Genomic DNA, 12,399 nt, shown 5'->3' on the forward strand with positions numbered 1-12,399 from the left:
AAAAAGGCGACTTTTATGAAATGTTGGACTGGAAATGTTGCTTCAGTGAGGTGACCGGTCATTCTCGGAGCGTGCTAGGCTTTGTTGGTGAAGATTTCCACCGTTCGAACTGTGCGCACCCACAAGTGTCTGTGGCGGAAACATCGCTAGTGACAGTAGTCTTCAACTGTGCTCTGGGCTTTTTCTATCCCCACTACCCCTAGTATTGACCCCCAAATCTTCAGCTTCACCCTGTTTTCAATATATCCGCCATCCGTAATCATATTCAACAACACTTGTAATCTGGTTCTTGCTATAGTAAGAGTTTGCCTAGACCTACTTCAGGCTGGAGACTCGAGACGATATTCACGCCCTTGGCACCATGCGTTGTCCTGCTTGTCTCGGAAAGAAAAATACCTGCCATCCGGTGCCCTACCGAAGTCTGATAGCACCACTGTAGCGACTACATGGGGACAGGAAATGGAGGCGAGGCGATCCCTCAGTTTTCAGCGGTACCGGCGGTTTCTAACGAAAAAGGAGAGGAGTTAGTGGCATGCAGGGCAGCCAGCCGTGTCCATCACGCAGTTAAGTGCAGGCATTACTGACACCGCAATCAGACGCTGGCATCTGGGACAAAAGGCTCTGGTAAAGGTTGAGACATTATCAGCCCATTGCTGGCCTGTAAAACACAAGCTTACTACCTCGCCCCTAGCTTTAGTGCACTAAAGCACTGCCTGCACAATTATGATCGCTTTGTTTAGTGTCCTGGAACGGGATATGTTGGAGAGGTAGGACGAGAGGGGGAGACGGGGGAGGGGAGCTAATAAGAGTGGGGGAGGAGGAGGGAGGGCCTCCAATGACCGCCCAGTCCACGGTGCGTGCTCGGCAAGACGGAAATGACGGCGGGTGAGGCACTGGCAGTGTAATTGATGTGCAGAAATCATTCCCACAAACCACCACAGACAGAACCAAGACTGCGGAAGTGAAAATTACAAAGTAAACAGAGAAAGGTGGCCATTTTCCACCGACGAAACAGAGCCAGCAGACATAAAAAACAACGTTTAAAACGATGGGACGAGGGAAACAACGCGAAAAAAAAAGCGAAATCTTCTAGACAGTCGTTGATCGTGTTTTGTCAAGGAGGAGGAGGAGGAGGGATGTGGGGTGATGGCCGGGTGGACGGAGGCTGCTGGAGGTTGGGGATAGGGAGGATCTGTCGCTATGGTGGTGACGCTCTGCTTGCCTTCGTTTCTCCCCCACCCACACCCCCCATTCCACCCTGTCTCTCCGAGGGGCTCGCTCAAGCCGAAGGAGGGGTGGGTGTCATCAGCACTGTCGTGACACAGGTATGGAACACAAGGTCGCCGTAGGCACTTTCCCCTCCCTCCCTACACCCACCCTCTCTCTCTCTTCAAGAAAGACAGGAAACCATTTAATGCACTTATCGTAGAACCGTCTTCGCATCAATTGTCACACGTCTGGAACGAACTAAAATGTCGCTGGAGGAATCCTGCAGGGAGGTGCCATAAAAAGTGAGGACAGAAATGTAGAAATCAGCTGCCCGTCCAAAACTCATCGCATGGCGGATATGGAGTGGGAAGGGTGCATTGATGTCTGTGTGTGTGTGCGCGCGAGTGCGTGCGTGCGCGTGTGTGGGTGGGAGCAAGAGAGAGAGCGAGAGAAGCGAAGAACGAATGACATTTATTTAGACGGCAATCAAGGGATTTCAAAGAGTGGTTTTACCAGCATATGATGAGAGGCATCAAGTGAAAAAACTGTATATAATACCGCGAATATTTTAAAATATACAAGATGATATAAAATGGTGAAAATTTGTAAGCGATACAGATAAATGATGATAATGATGACTGCGACGATGAAAAAAAAGAAACTTTTGTTGTAGCCGTCGTGTCTAATCAAACAAAATGTTATTCTGAATAGTCCAGCTTTTCGAAGGACAAACAGAAAATGAGCGGCTGTAGATAACACTTTTGAGTGAAACAAATAACAACAGCACAAAGTCCAAGAATCTCAACACAGGTTTCGTGCCGAGAGCCTAAAAACTCGCCATTTAGGAATAATACCACATATACTAAAACACGATTATAATGTGCTGGTGGAATAATCTTCAATCTCAAGTGCCAGACAAGTATTAGTGACCCACAGTGAGGCCACAACAGCCGTTTACTTGTGCAATGATTTATTGGCGGCTGAAATCGCTCGTAGTCTGAAGGCAAAACGTTTAACGATTGCTTTGGCCGAAGTCCAAGCTTTCCCCCGATCTTTTATTTTACTTTAAGCCTTCTGTTAAAAGTTTTATTTCGACTCTGGCGTGATTAAAGTCCCTCAAGATATACTTTGGGTGCAGTTAAAAAAAGGGGAGCTCTTTCTAGAAAGCAGTTTAGAAGTAATCGTCCCTGTGCTTGGACGGAAAGGGAAAAGCCCTTTAGCTTCCGCTAGTTAATCAATGTTTCAAAAGTTTTAATTTTTAAAGTTCTTCTCATAGACAGCTTTCTCTGTTCAGAACCCCCTCCCCAGCATCATTTTAGCGCACACCCCTCCCCTTATTTTAAACATTAAAATGCTGAAGAAATGGGGGCTGGGGGATTAAAACGTATAAGAAACACTTGTGCCCAGAACTCAGGGCAGTTTAGCATGGAGGAAATGCGAGGTGGGAGACAACCCCTTTTTTGAAAAAAAAAATTAACAAAAGAAAACTGGAAGGGGAAAAATTCAGGAAGGAAGGAAGCATAGTCAACTGGGAGACAAATTCCCTGGCCCAGCAGGCAGTACTGATGAGGCTGTCACAGACCCCTTCTGCACAGCGTGGTGCTAGCATTCGAACACCACCCCCAACTCCCACAACCCTCCCACCCGTCCTGGGAGTGACTCAGCAATGAGACGAATGTCGTCTGTTGCCCTCGCTCCAGCATGTGGATGCGGGGAGGCCTGGTGTCTTCTGCACCATCTTCTCTTTTTCTGCGCCTGAGCAGAAGCGGTTCGGTTATTTCTCTCCTTCTGCCAGTCACTAATGTCACCAGCCACCAGCAGAAAAAAAATCTGTTAGCTCAGATCCAGAAAATGAAGTGTGTACCCGACGCAAAACATGCAATTCACATTGGGAACCACATTTTTACAATTGTCCCAATTTTTACATTTTCACTATTTTTACAATTTTCTTGTGAGCCAAGCGACCTTTTAAATGATGTGGTTTCTATGTCGTGGCCATCTTGTAATTTACTATAGCTGAAAAATAACATCAGTTGTATGATGTCTGCATTTTTAAAAATTGGAAACAATCCACAATTGTCTAATTTGTATTTAAGTAGACGAAGAATCCCAGGATTTATACCTATATACATAAACTGCGTTTTTGCATACTCAAGCCACAATCCTTGTTCCAATAATGTGGTGGTTGGTCGTTGCGCTTCAATGCACATGTTGACATCTACAATCAATGTTTCTCTATTTGTCTTTGTCTTATGAGAGACAAGTTGTGAACTCAATCATTTAAAAAAACCCGCTTTGTTTGGTGTGTTGCGCTTCTTGGATGCAGGTGCCTTATGAAGATAACAAAATGTACCCCCCACCTCAGACCCTGTCCTGCCCCTCCTCCCTGTGAACACCCAGCCAGCTTTCCTGCTTTCGGGAAACAACGTTTCCACATTTTGCTGCAAATATTCCACAAAACCTTGATTTGGAAACAGCGCGAGACGCTGGCAATCTAATTTCCAGACAGAATGTTTTTTCTGGTGCTCTTTCTCTCTTGCTCCGTTCTTGGAGTTCGCTCTTTTGTGGAATGCACCGAATTAGGAGAGGAGTCCTGGCAGAAAATACTCCTGGCAGTAGCAGCGCGGACAGATGCGGCAACGCGCCTGCGCGATGAGTGATGGGAAAAATGGCGCGAAAAGCTCAGAAGCTTCCTCCGTTTCTAAAGAGTTCTTGACGACTTCGTACGAGTTAATCCACGCTGATTGCACATTGTGAAATCGACTTCGCTCGTCTGCCAAACAACTGGCGATGGCTGCCGCTTTGGCAAGTTGAAAATTCGATTTACCATCGTCAGACTTGGCCACACTCAAAAACAACCCTCTCCCCCACTTCCTCTTAAAAAACTTGAAGAAGAGCAGAGAAAGAGAACAGAGGACATCAACTGGCTTCACGTTGTCCTTGCCTACAAATGCATTTTTAAGACACATACAGTGCACGTGCTATTATAATCAAGATTTTACTAAGGGAACAAGATGCTCCTGCAAAGTATCAAATCCTTCAAACCGTTATTGTACTGTCAGCAAAATAAATATCATTTAATACAATATTTAAGAGGCAGCCAAGAAATATGTCCTTCACCTTACATGAAATCATATATCATGCAAACGGTGTCCCCAAGGGGTGGAATGTTTTTACTGCTTCAAAAATTCCCATATTTAAAATTCCTTTTACCGAGAGAAAATAACTGGTGAGGCTATCTCCCCAAAGATATTAACGACAAAAAGATTCTAATCGGGTGGTAAGGGAGTCTCTGCAGGGAGCGGGACATAACTCTGGACGATTGGTGGAGTGTGAACGGTCGCTTCATTCCCTGGCAGACACAACTTTCCGCTTTCGCCATCGCGAATTCCCGATAATTAAGAGTTTTTCTCCTCAATTTGAATCTGATTAAAAAAATACTTGCTTCATTTGAGAACAGGCCAGAGACAATCTTCGGTCGGTGCGGCTGTGTCCACAGAGGGCACTGCCAATCCAACCGGATGTGCAAGGGGTGATGGAGCACCGTTGCAGGTCTGCTGAATCATGGCTCAGGTCGCCGTTAAAAATGCCCGTTCCTTCACTGTCCACATGTGGGCGGGAACTAATGACGAGTTTGATAAAGTGCCTCTGCTATGCTGTCCATTGATAATTGCGACGCATTCCCCCAGCGCTTTCTCATTTGGTTCCGATCCTTGTTTCTTCTTAAGAGCTTCGCACCACCCGAGTAACCCCTTGGCTGCTGTGTCTTTATTGAGTGCACCATGCCATGCAGGGGTGGGCTGCCTGCTATTGCAAGTGGAGCCAAGCGCACTTCGCCACACAATTTTCCAGCCTTGCTTTATGTAATAAAGGATTTAATACTGGACGAAATAAAGCATAATAGTTTTTTTGCCACGAGCTATTCCTGAAACACTTTGTGCAGTATCATAGCTTTTATCATAAGAACACCCGTCTTGAATAACGCGTATTCTGATACTAAATAAAGTTTTTTTTTCAATTTTCGCTCCAGACCATGAATAATTTATGAACATACAAGCCTCTTTGTACAAAAATGTCAAAGAAGATCACTATTTTCCAGAGGGCAATGTCAATTAGCACCTTTGCAAAGGTTGGACTATGGCTTTCTTGCGAAGCCTGCCACACTTCTGCTTCCACTGCTTTTGGGTTTCATAGCTAGTCATCATGTCAGAAAGCAGGAGGAGCAAAGATGGAGAGATGAGATAAAATGCTTACAACAGGTGCATAAAAGGATTTTCTTGTATTATTTTTCTTCATAGCTTTTTTTATTTTCTTTTCCTTCTGGGTGAAAGCGAGATTTGGAACTCGGTAACCTATTTTGTAATATGATAAAATGTAGAACAATGTCTTTCTCGGTCTTTTCAAAGTATCAGTTGAGGAGATACTTAAGGAAATCAGTGTGAATTTTGTGTCTGCAAAGTTACATAACTTATGGGTTCACCCTCTGGTAGTTTGTCTCCATAATGTTAAATAAAAAGGAGTGAGTAAGGATGGCAGGTGCAACATATTTAGACATGCATGCGCTAAAATGGATTACAAAAAAATCCCAAACCAAAGCAAACAAAAACCACAACCTGACATCCTGCAATAAGTTAAAAATATTTGAATATTGGACTGTTTACCTTGACCAGGTTTAAAGGTGGGCTGGCGAGAATTGCTGGACGAGTCCGAACCTCTGCTCAATCCATGATTTTCTTGTGCGATGTCCGCCTTGGCCACCTTACCCTCCTCGAACATGGACATGGCTGGAACCAAACACAATTACAGAGACTGTTACAGAACAATCATACAAAATGGGTGCTCCCATCTTCTGACAGGAATTCAGTATAGATGATACATTACTACCAATACGGGGGCTAATAGCGTTTGAAAGTGTTTTACAAATATTCCTTTCCACTTCGCTGCAACAGGAATGAAATCGAAAACTTTGCGGAAAGGACAAGGGAGATATTCAGTCGGTAAGCATCACCAATAAGCTGATATTACACTGCTATTAAGTTGTACTTTACCACAGACTTGGCAATAAAAATAAATACATCTCGGAAATCTTGGAAAGCGTGACCAGACCTAGAATTACGCATGGTAATTTTTTGAAAAAATATAATATTTAAATATGTATATGGCTGTCTCAGAACAGCTTGCAAGCTGAAAAACGAGAATGTAATTAACTCAAATACTTGTAGTTACCAATCACTTCTTGAAGTTTGTCACCAAAATAGCATTTGCATGCAGCAGTAAAGTATTCAATTGGAGGACAAGCCGCGTTTTTAAGTTTCTGTGAGATAATGGCGAGTGTCAGCTTTACAAGTGCCTGGCGCAATACGTTTACTTGATTTCGCAATCTTTCTACAGTTGCAGCTAATTATGTCAAATCATCAGCAGACAGCAGAATGAAAATTTAATCTTGGCTTGACAGCCAAGTTGCACGGCGTTTTCCGTTTGAAATTAGATTAACCAAATGGTTAAGAAAAGGGCAAAGAAAGCATGTGCGGACTCGACAAACAATCTTGTTTTAATAAAACTTGCCAGGCAACTGCCACATCCAATGCATGTCAGGACTGAAGAGCACATAGATTTTGACAAGAGAACATTTTATCCGGAGCGAATATTTACAAGCATTGCTTGCAGAAGCTGACTGTGCATGGAATGAAAAGTTAACATCAATACATCACACATGCACCTCCCAAAACTGTTTTCTACGAAGGCATGTCAGGGGAAATGAAATTGTAAGATCAAGCTTACTGTAGAGAAAGTGTTCAGACCTTTATGCTGCTGTTGCTAAACCACAGATAAATGATATAGTTATAAGGCCACCACAGATGGTAGACTTCATACAAGAAACCAACAAGCGTCATCGACCATTAACAAACCGCGATTATTCCTGAAAAAAAAATAGTTTAAAATATTCAGCAAAAAGCGATGATTTGGAGGATGTACGCGCTTGACAAGTTCATTTACTAGTTCGTTGACATCCCCGCGTGCAAAATGGCGCTGGACTAATTTTTAGGTCAAGCAAAAGCCAAGCGACTTTGACGGTTTGTGACATCAATGCCGCGCAGTTGATACCTATTTTTAGCCCCTGACATCCGCTCTCATCGACATCGCATACGTTCTTTGTTGCCTTTTTTTCTTTCTCTCTTGTGTTCAAGCAACTTTCTCCTCTTAGCTTCTTCGAATCCTGTAAGCCGACTAAGCACAGTAAACACGCCGAGCTAATTTCGCCAAAGGGAGGGAAAAAGTGAGTTCACTAAAGGAATCCTACTTGCATTCCTCTGGTGCAAATAAAATACAGTAGTAGAATTAATAAATCAACTGTTTAGCCTCTAAATTATTTCAGAGGCGCTTTTTATTCCACGAGAGCAAAGCTTTTTTTCTCAGAGGTATCTTTGGGCGAGCAAGCTCATTTTTCAGCGAACAAGTTCATCTCGACGATTCCCCCTAAAAAAAAAAAAAAGTTCGCGACGGTTTCTTTCGCGTGACAACGGAAATGACATACCTGTCGCAGAAAGATTACATTTTATTCCGCATCGCCCGCATTTCAGACGTAACACGATTTCCCCATTTTTTCTCGGCTATTTTTCTTAATCTTGGATTTTGCATCTTGTTCGTTTGCGGTCTTGGAGTTTTTGACTGCAGAAGAAGATTCATTTTAATCCTGACTTTCGAAATGTTGTGCAGGTGGACATCCAATTTAGTTCAGGGTCGTGAGCGCGTTTTTCAGAGAATGCAAGCATGCATAAGATGTGCGGATGAAATAGCTAGCAGCAGCACAATTCTTTATTATGTCGTGGTTGAAGCTGATGCCGGTGCAGGTGTGCTAGGTGCAAAAGCTTGCAGTTGCAGCTGTTGTCGTCAGCAGGGTCATGTCTTGGCTGCGTGTCGGTCAGTGAGGTCGACGAGCAATCAGTGAATGTAGGGCAGTCGGTGATGTCAAGGACTACTTGTGTCAGGGCCCAGGTGCGCGGCGTTCTGCTGCTTACTTTCCGTTAACTAGCGCCTAGAGACTTGTAGTGCTTCTGGGCCCAATAGAATCAGCAACACAGCATACACTGCACCTTGACAACAAATATCACGCCTGGCATTAAGATGCATCACTCAAGCGATAACATCTATTGATACAACACAACCCAAGTGATAACTGCCTGCAAGTCCGCACGCATGCGCCTGGGTCACGGCTCTGAAACTGCCAATTATAACTTGCCCTCTGACCCGACACAGCGTGCAGGTCACGACCGTAGAGAGTGCAATTATCACTCGGCACCTGCCCCACCCCACTCCTGTGATTCCTGGGTGGAGATACCAGGCGGCCATGATGACGTTGTCGCGCGGACAGCAACTGTCGTCTCCTATCGTGCGCCACCTGTCCCCGTGCCGTCAAAAGGGGAGATAAGCCTCGGAAGCCGCCTCGGCGCTGATCTGCCCCTGCCGTCTAGGGGGCGCGCGAGGGTAGCGTGACGTCACAGTTCCAGCAGCCACGTGCGATGGCTGATATCCTCGGGGCGGCCGATGCCGGACTTCACCCTTAGTCGCTAAAAGCGCTTTGGTGGTCACGTGACAGCCGCATGCTGACGCTGCAACACTGATTCTCCGTCAAAATGGCGCCCGCAGCCGACGAAGTTTAAGTCTCCATTCTTCATTGTAATTACAGGCAGTAACAGCATCAACGATGCAGGCCGCAAATGTCAAGATGTCTTCGAGTACAATCACTTTGCGGCCTCGTGTGATCAGATGGCACAAAACCTGGGCTCGTCCTCCTCGGATATGTCAAATGTCACAATATTACTGTGCTGGCAGAATGATCTTAATAGCTTTTTTTTTTCGCAGGTGGCAATAAACGATTACCTAGCTTATTTTAGTTTTTCTTTGCTTAGCTGTCAGTCAGAAAAGGTTGAGGAGGTTCTAAAAGCACTTTGTTTAATTACAAGTTCTCTGACAACAATTTGCTTACTGACATTTGTCAGAACCTCCTTCTCTAGAACCGGGCGTCTCTTCAAGTACCAATTAGCTGTACATTGACAGGTACCCACAAGTTCACTTCTCTACTGTGGAACTTTTACAGAGAAAGTTTATCTCAAGAAACTGCAAGTAAGCAACTGTCTACTGTATTATACTTCGCCACTGGTAACCGCACAAACAAAGAACTTGAAAACATTTATTTAATGCACCATGATGTGCTCTGAAATAGGAGTGACTTTACCTTTATTGTAGTTCATGTTTGTTTCTCAGAATACTGTACTCTTATCGTTAGGGATTGTATTCAACCAGTTTTTTCTGTGTCTGTCTGTAAACTTTGTTAAAGGTTGCGATAAGGATAGGGTTTTGCTAGTCGCAGCAGGTTTAGAAATAATGTCTCGGCAAGAACAAGAAGGTGATATCACTGCAGGAATCAATTATATCATTGCAAGCAAGACACACAGCTTGCGCCCGTCTTTCTCTCCACTTCTCTAAGTCCGTGCACCGTCCTAAGTCCTTAGTCTTGTTGTTATGACCGCAGCTATCGATGCCGACAAAACAAAGTCAAACTCGGACAAAAAAGTTGATAAAAACGGGGGCACGATCGTCCCTCGGAGAAGGGAGAGAGCTTGAACGTGAGAGAGAGAGAAGGAGAGAGAGAGAGGCGACAGAGAGAGAGAAAGGGAGGACTGCTCAAACCACGACAGGTCAGGACAAGAAAGAATGAGCGAAAGATTGTCTGGGATAATGGGCAAACTGACACTGGCGAACGAAAGAGCGCCGATAAGACAGAAACAACAAATCTCAATAAAAGCCCCCAGGATTCCAATTCTTCCTCTCGCATTTTTGCTCCACTCGTCTTCAACCTGCACAAATAACTTTCTTTCTTCCTGTTGCTCCGGTCAATCGCGATGGGGAAATGGAGCAAAGCGATAAAACCACCGTGAACAGACCCTGTGGTGCACGCGCTCACACACACACACACGCATGTGCAAGAACATACACCGTTAGAGGGAATAAAAACCTCCATGTTTCACGCTAACCAAGTTTTTGTTCACTCTGGGCAGGCAAGGTGTTTACATCCACAAGGGAGAAATAACCGAGCAGACGGTTCAACATATAAAAATACAACCCATTAACGGTTCGACTTCTGAAGCAGAATGACATGTAAGGTTATGGTTCCTTGTTCCCGACAAGAAAGTTTTCCTCCCGAAAAACGGCAAGTGTTTTTTTTTTTTTATTTGAGTGTTGTTTTTGTGCTTCTCAGTACCACACACACACTCTCTCTCTCTCTCACCCTCTTTCTCTCTCCCACACACACGTTTGCACAATCGAACAAGTAGAACATTAAATTCATCTTGGACCACGTTTTCGAGGGATGAAGATGGCTATTCAAGGATTACTGTCTGCATGTATTTCACTTATCTGTCTTTTAATCATTATATTTTTCTGGCTCCCTTCTCTCGCTGTGTCCTTCTCCCCATGATGCTTACCCCTTCCTCCCCTCCTGCAACCCTCGCTGCCCACCCCGCCACCCGGTTTCTTGTTGTCCGGTGGCTGGTGACGTTTGATGGAGAGGTTTGTGTTCTCAGCAGTTGACTGTGCTGTCGTGGTGGTGGCTGCCATGGAGTGCAGTGTTTGCCACGCTCCGTCTTCTCCGCCAGCCGCTGACATTCGAGGGCGACCGGTCCCGATCTGGCGTCCTGAGCTCTTCCGACCCCGTGCTGCCATCTGGCGTGAGATTTCTAGTAGATATCTATATAATTTTCTGCACGACAGGTAGATCGTCTAGACTCTAAACTGACGTTTGACTGAACGATTCCAAAGACACAAGAATGGGGAGGGAAGAATAGCGAGCAAGGGACAGAGAGAAAAGAAGAAAGAGAGAATGGTGAAACAATATCGAATTCTTCTGTCAGCACTTCCTGCGTATCCTTCAGTGTCATGTATGTATGTCTCACAGACTTCCGAAGAGAAGGTTGAACGGGTATCGTGTTAAAACGGCTTCCAAAATAAAAAAAAAAATGCATTACGAATCTTGCGGAATAAGGGGATTTTTGGTTTAAATCTCATGGCTTCATTTTTGTCTAACAGTTATCGAGATCCCTATTGCTTGACTCCGGTCTTCTAAACAGTTCAAAGCTGGAAGGATCCAAGTTCACGAACCCTACCTGGCAAAACCAGACTTCGTAGGGTTGGATGGGGTAATAGTGGGGTGGTGGTGGGGTGGTGGTGCAAGTGGAAGAAACAAGGGCAAATTCTTCTTTTGACACTTTTAAAGGTCCCCCAAAAAACAGGTATGTGCCCGACCCCTCCTACCCCAGTTAGCCGCAAGCGCATGCCCCGACCCCACCTCCTGCTTGCCACGTGGGTAGCGGATGTCACTCAAATATCCGATGACAATCTTGCGAAAATAGCTGTCAGACGCTGGCCACGGCGGGGGCACCGGGAGGGAAATGGCGAGGGAGAAAACACGCTCGGCAGTCGGAAAGAACAACTCTGGCCAGTTGCTGGGTGCTGAGCGATGGCGACAGGAAACGGGTGCGAGGGGAGCGGAGATGATGGGAGACAGGGAGGGTAAGGTAAGGGGCAAGCAGGACAGAAATAGAGTCCATGTTGTGGATGTCAGACGACAAGGGGTGAGCCCTCCATCACGAAGTCGATGTAGGCTTGAAGCGCAAAGCCTCAATCTATTCTCTCCGTCATGCTCAGGCAGCCTCCTCTCCTCCTAATTGCACAATGGCCGCGCTATAAAAATAGCTTTCCTCAGGACAGCACACAGAAAAAATACTCGGGCTGTCTGTCTTAACAGACCCCATTACTGGAAAACATTGCACTCACCAGGTTTTATTAAGATATTTTTTTTTTAAAAAAAGGCATCTGACATCCTGAGATTATACAGTTTAACACTAACATTATGTTTCAGGAACACAGGAGTGTTTCCAACAAACAAAAGAAAAGAAAAAGAGCATCATCCATATTGAAAAGAAAATCACGAATGCACGAGAATAGAAGTATTAATGATTGTTGCTTTATTTAAAAAGCGAGTTTAATGATTGTGTTGGAGTAAGAATAATTTTTTATCTCTCTCTGTGTGGAGAAAAAGAGAGAATAAGCGAGAGAAGAGGATATAATACGGATACACTACACTTTTCTTTTGTCACTGGCTGATGCCATTTTGGAATCACGTGACGGTGA

At 44.8% G+C, this 12,399-nt stretch overlaps 1 protein-coding gene across 1 annotated transcript in view; it reads right to left on the reverse strand.

The window, feature by feature from the left end:
- Positions 1–12,399, reverse strand: part of LOC112559660 (teneurin-m-like) — a 163,007-nt gene that overhangs the window by 39,288 nt on the left and 111,320 nt on the right. The window contains 1 exon segment of the mRNA XM_025230994.1: positions 5,871–5,993. Coding sequence (XP_025086779.1) covers positions 5,871–5,993 — 123 coding nt within the window.

Source organism: Pomacea canaliculata, linkage group LG3 (genome assembly GCF_003073045.1).
Source record: "Pomacea canaliculata isolate SZHN2017 linkage group LG3, ASM307304v1, whole genome shotgun sequence".
Taxonomy (NCBI): Eukaryota; Metazoa; Mollusca; class Gastropoda; order Architaenioglossa; family Ampullariidae; genus Pomacea; species Pomacea canaliculata.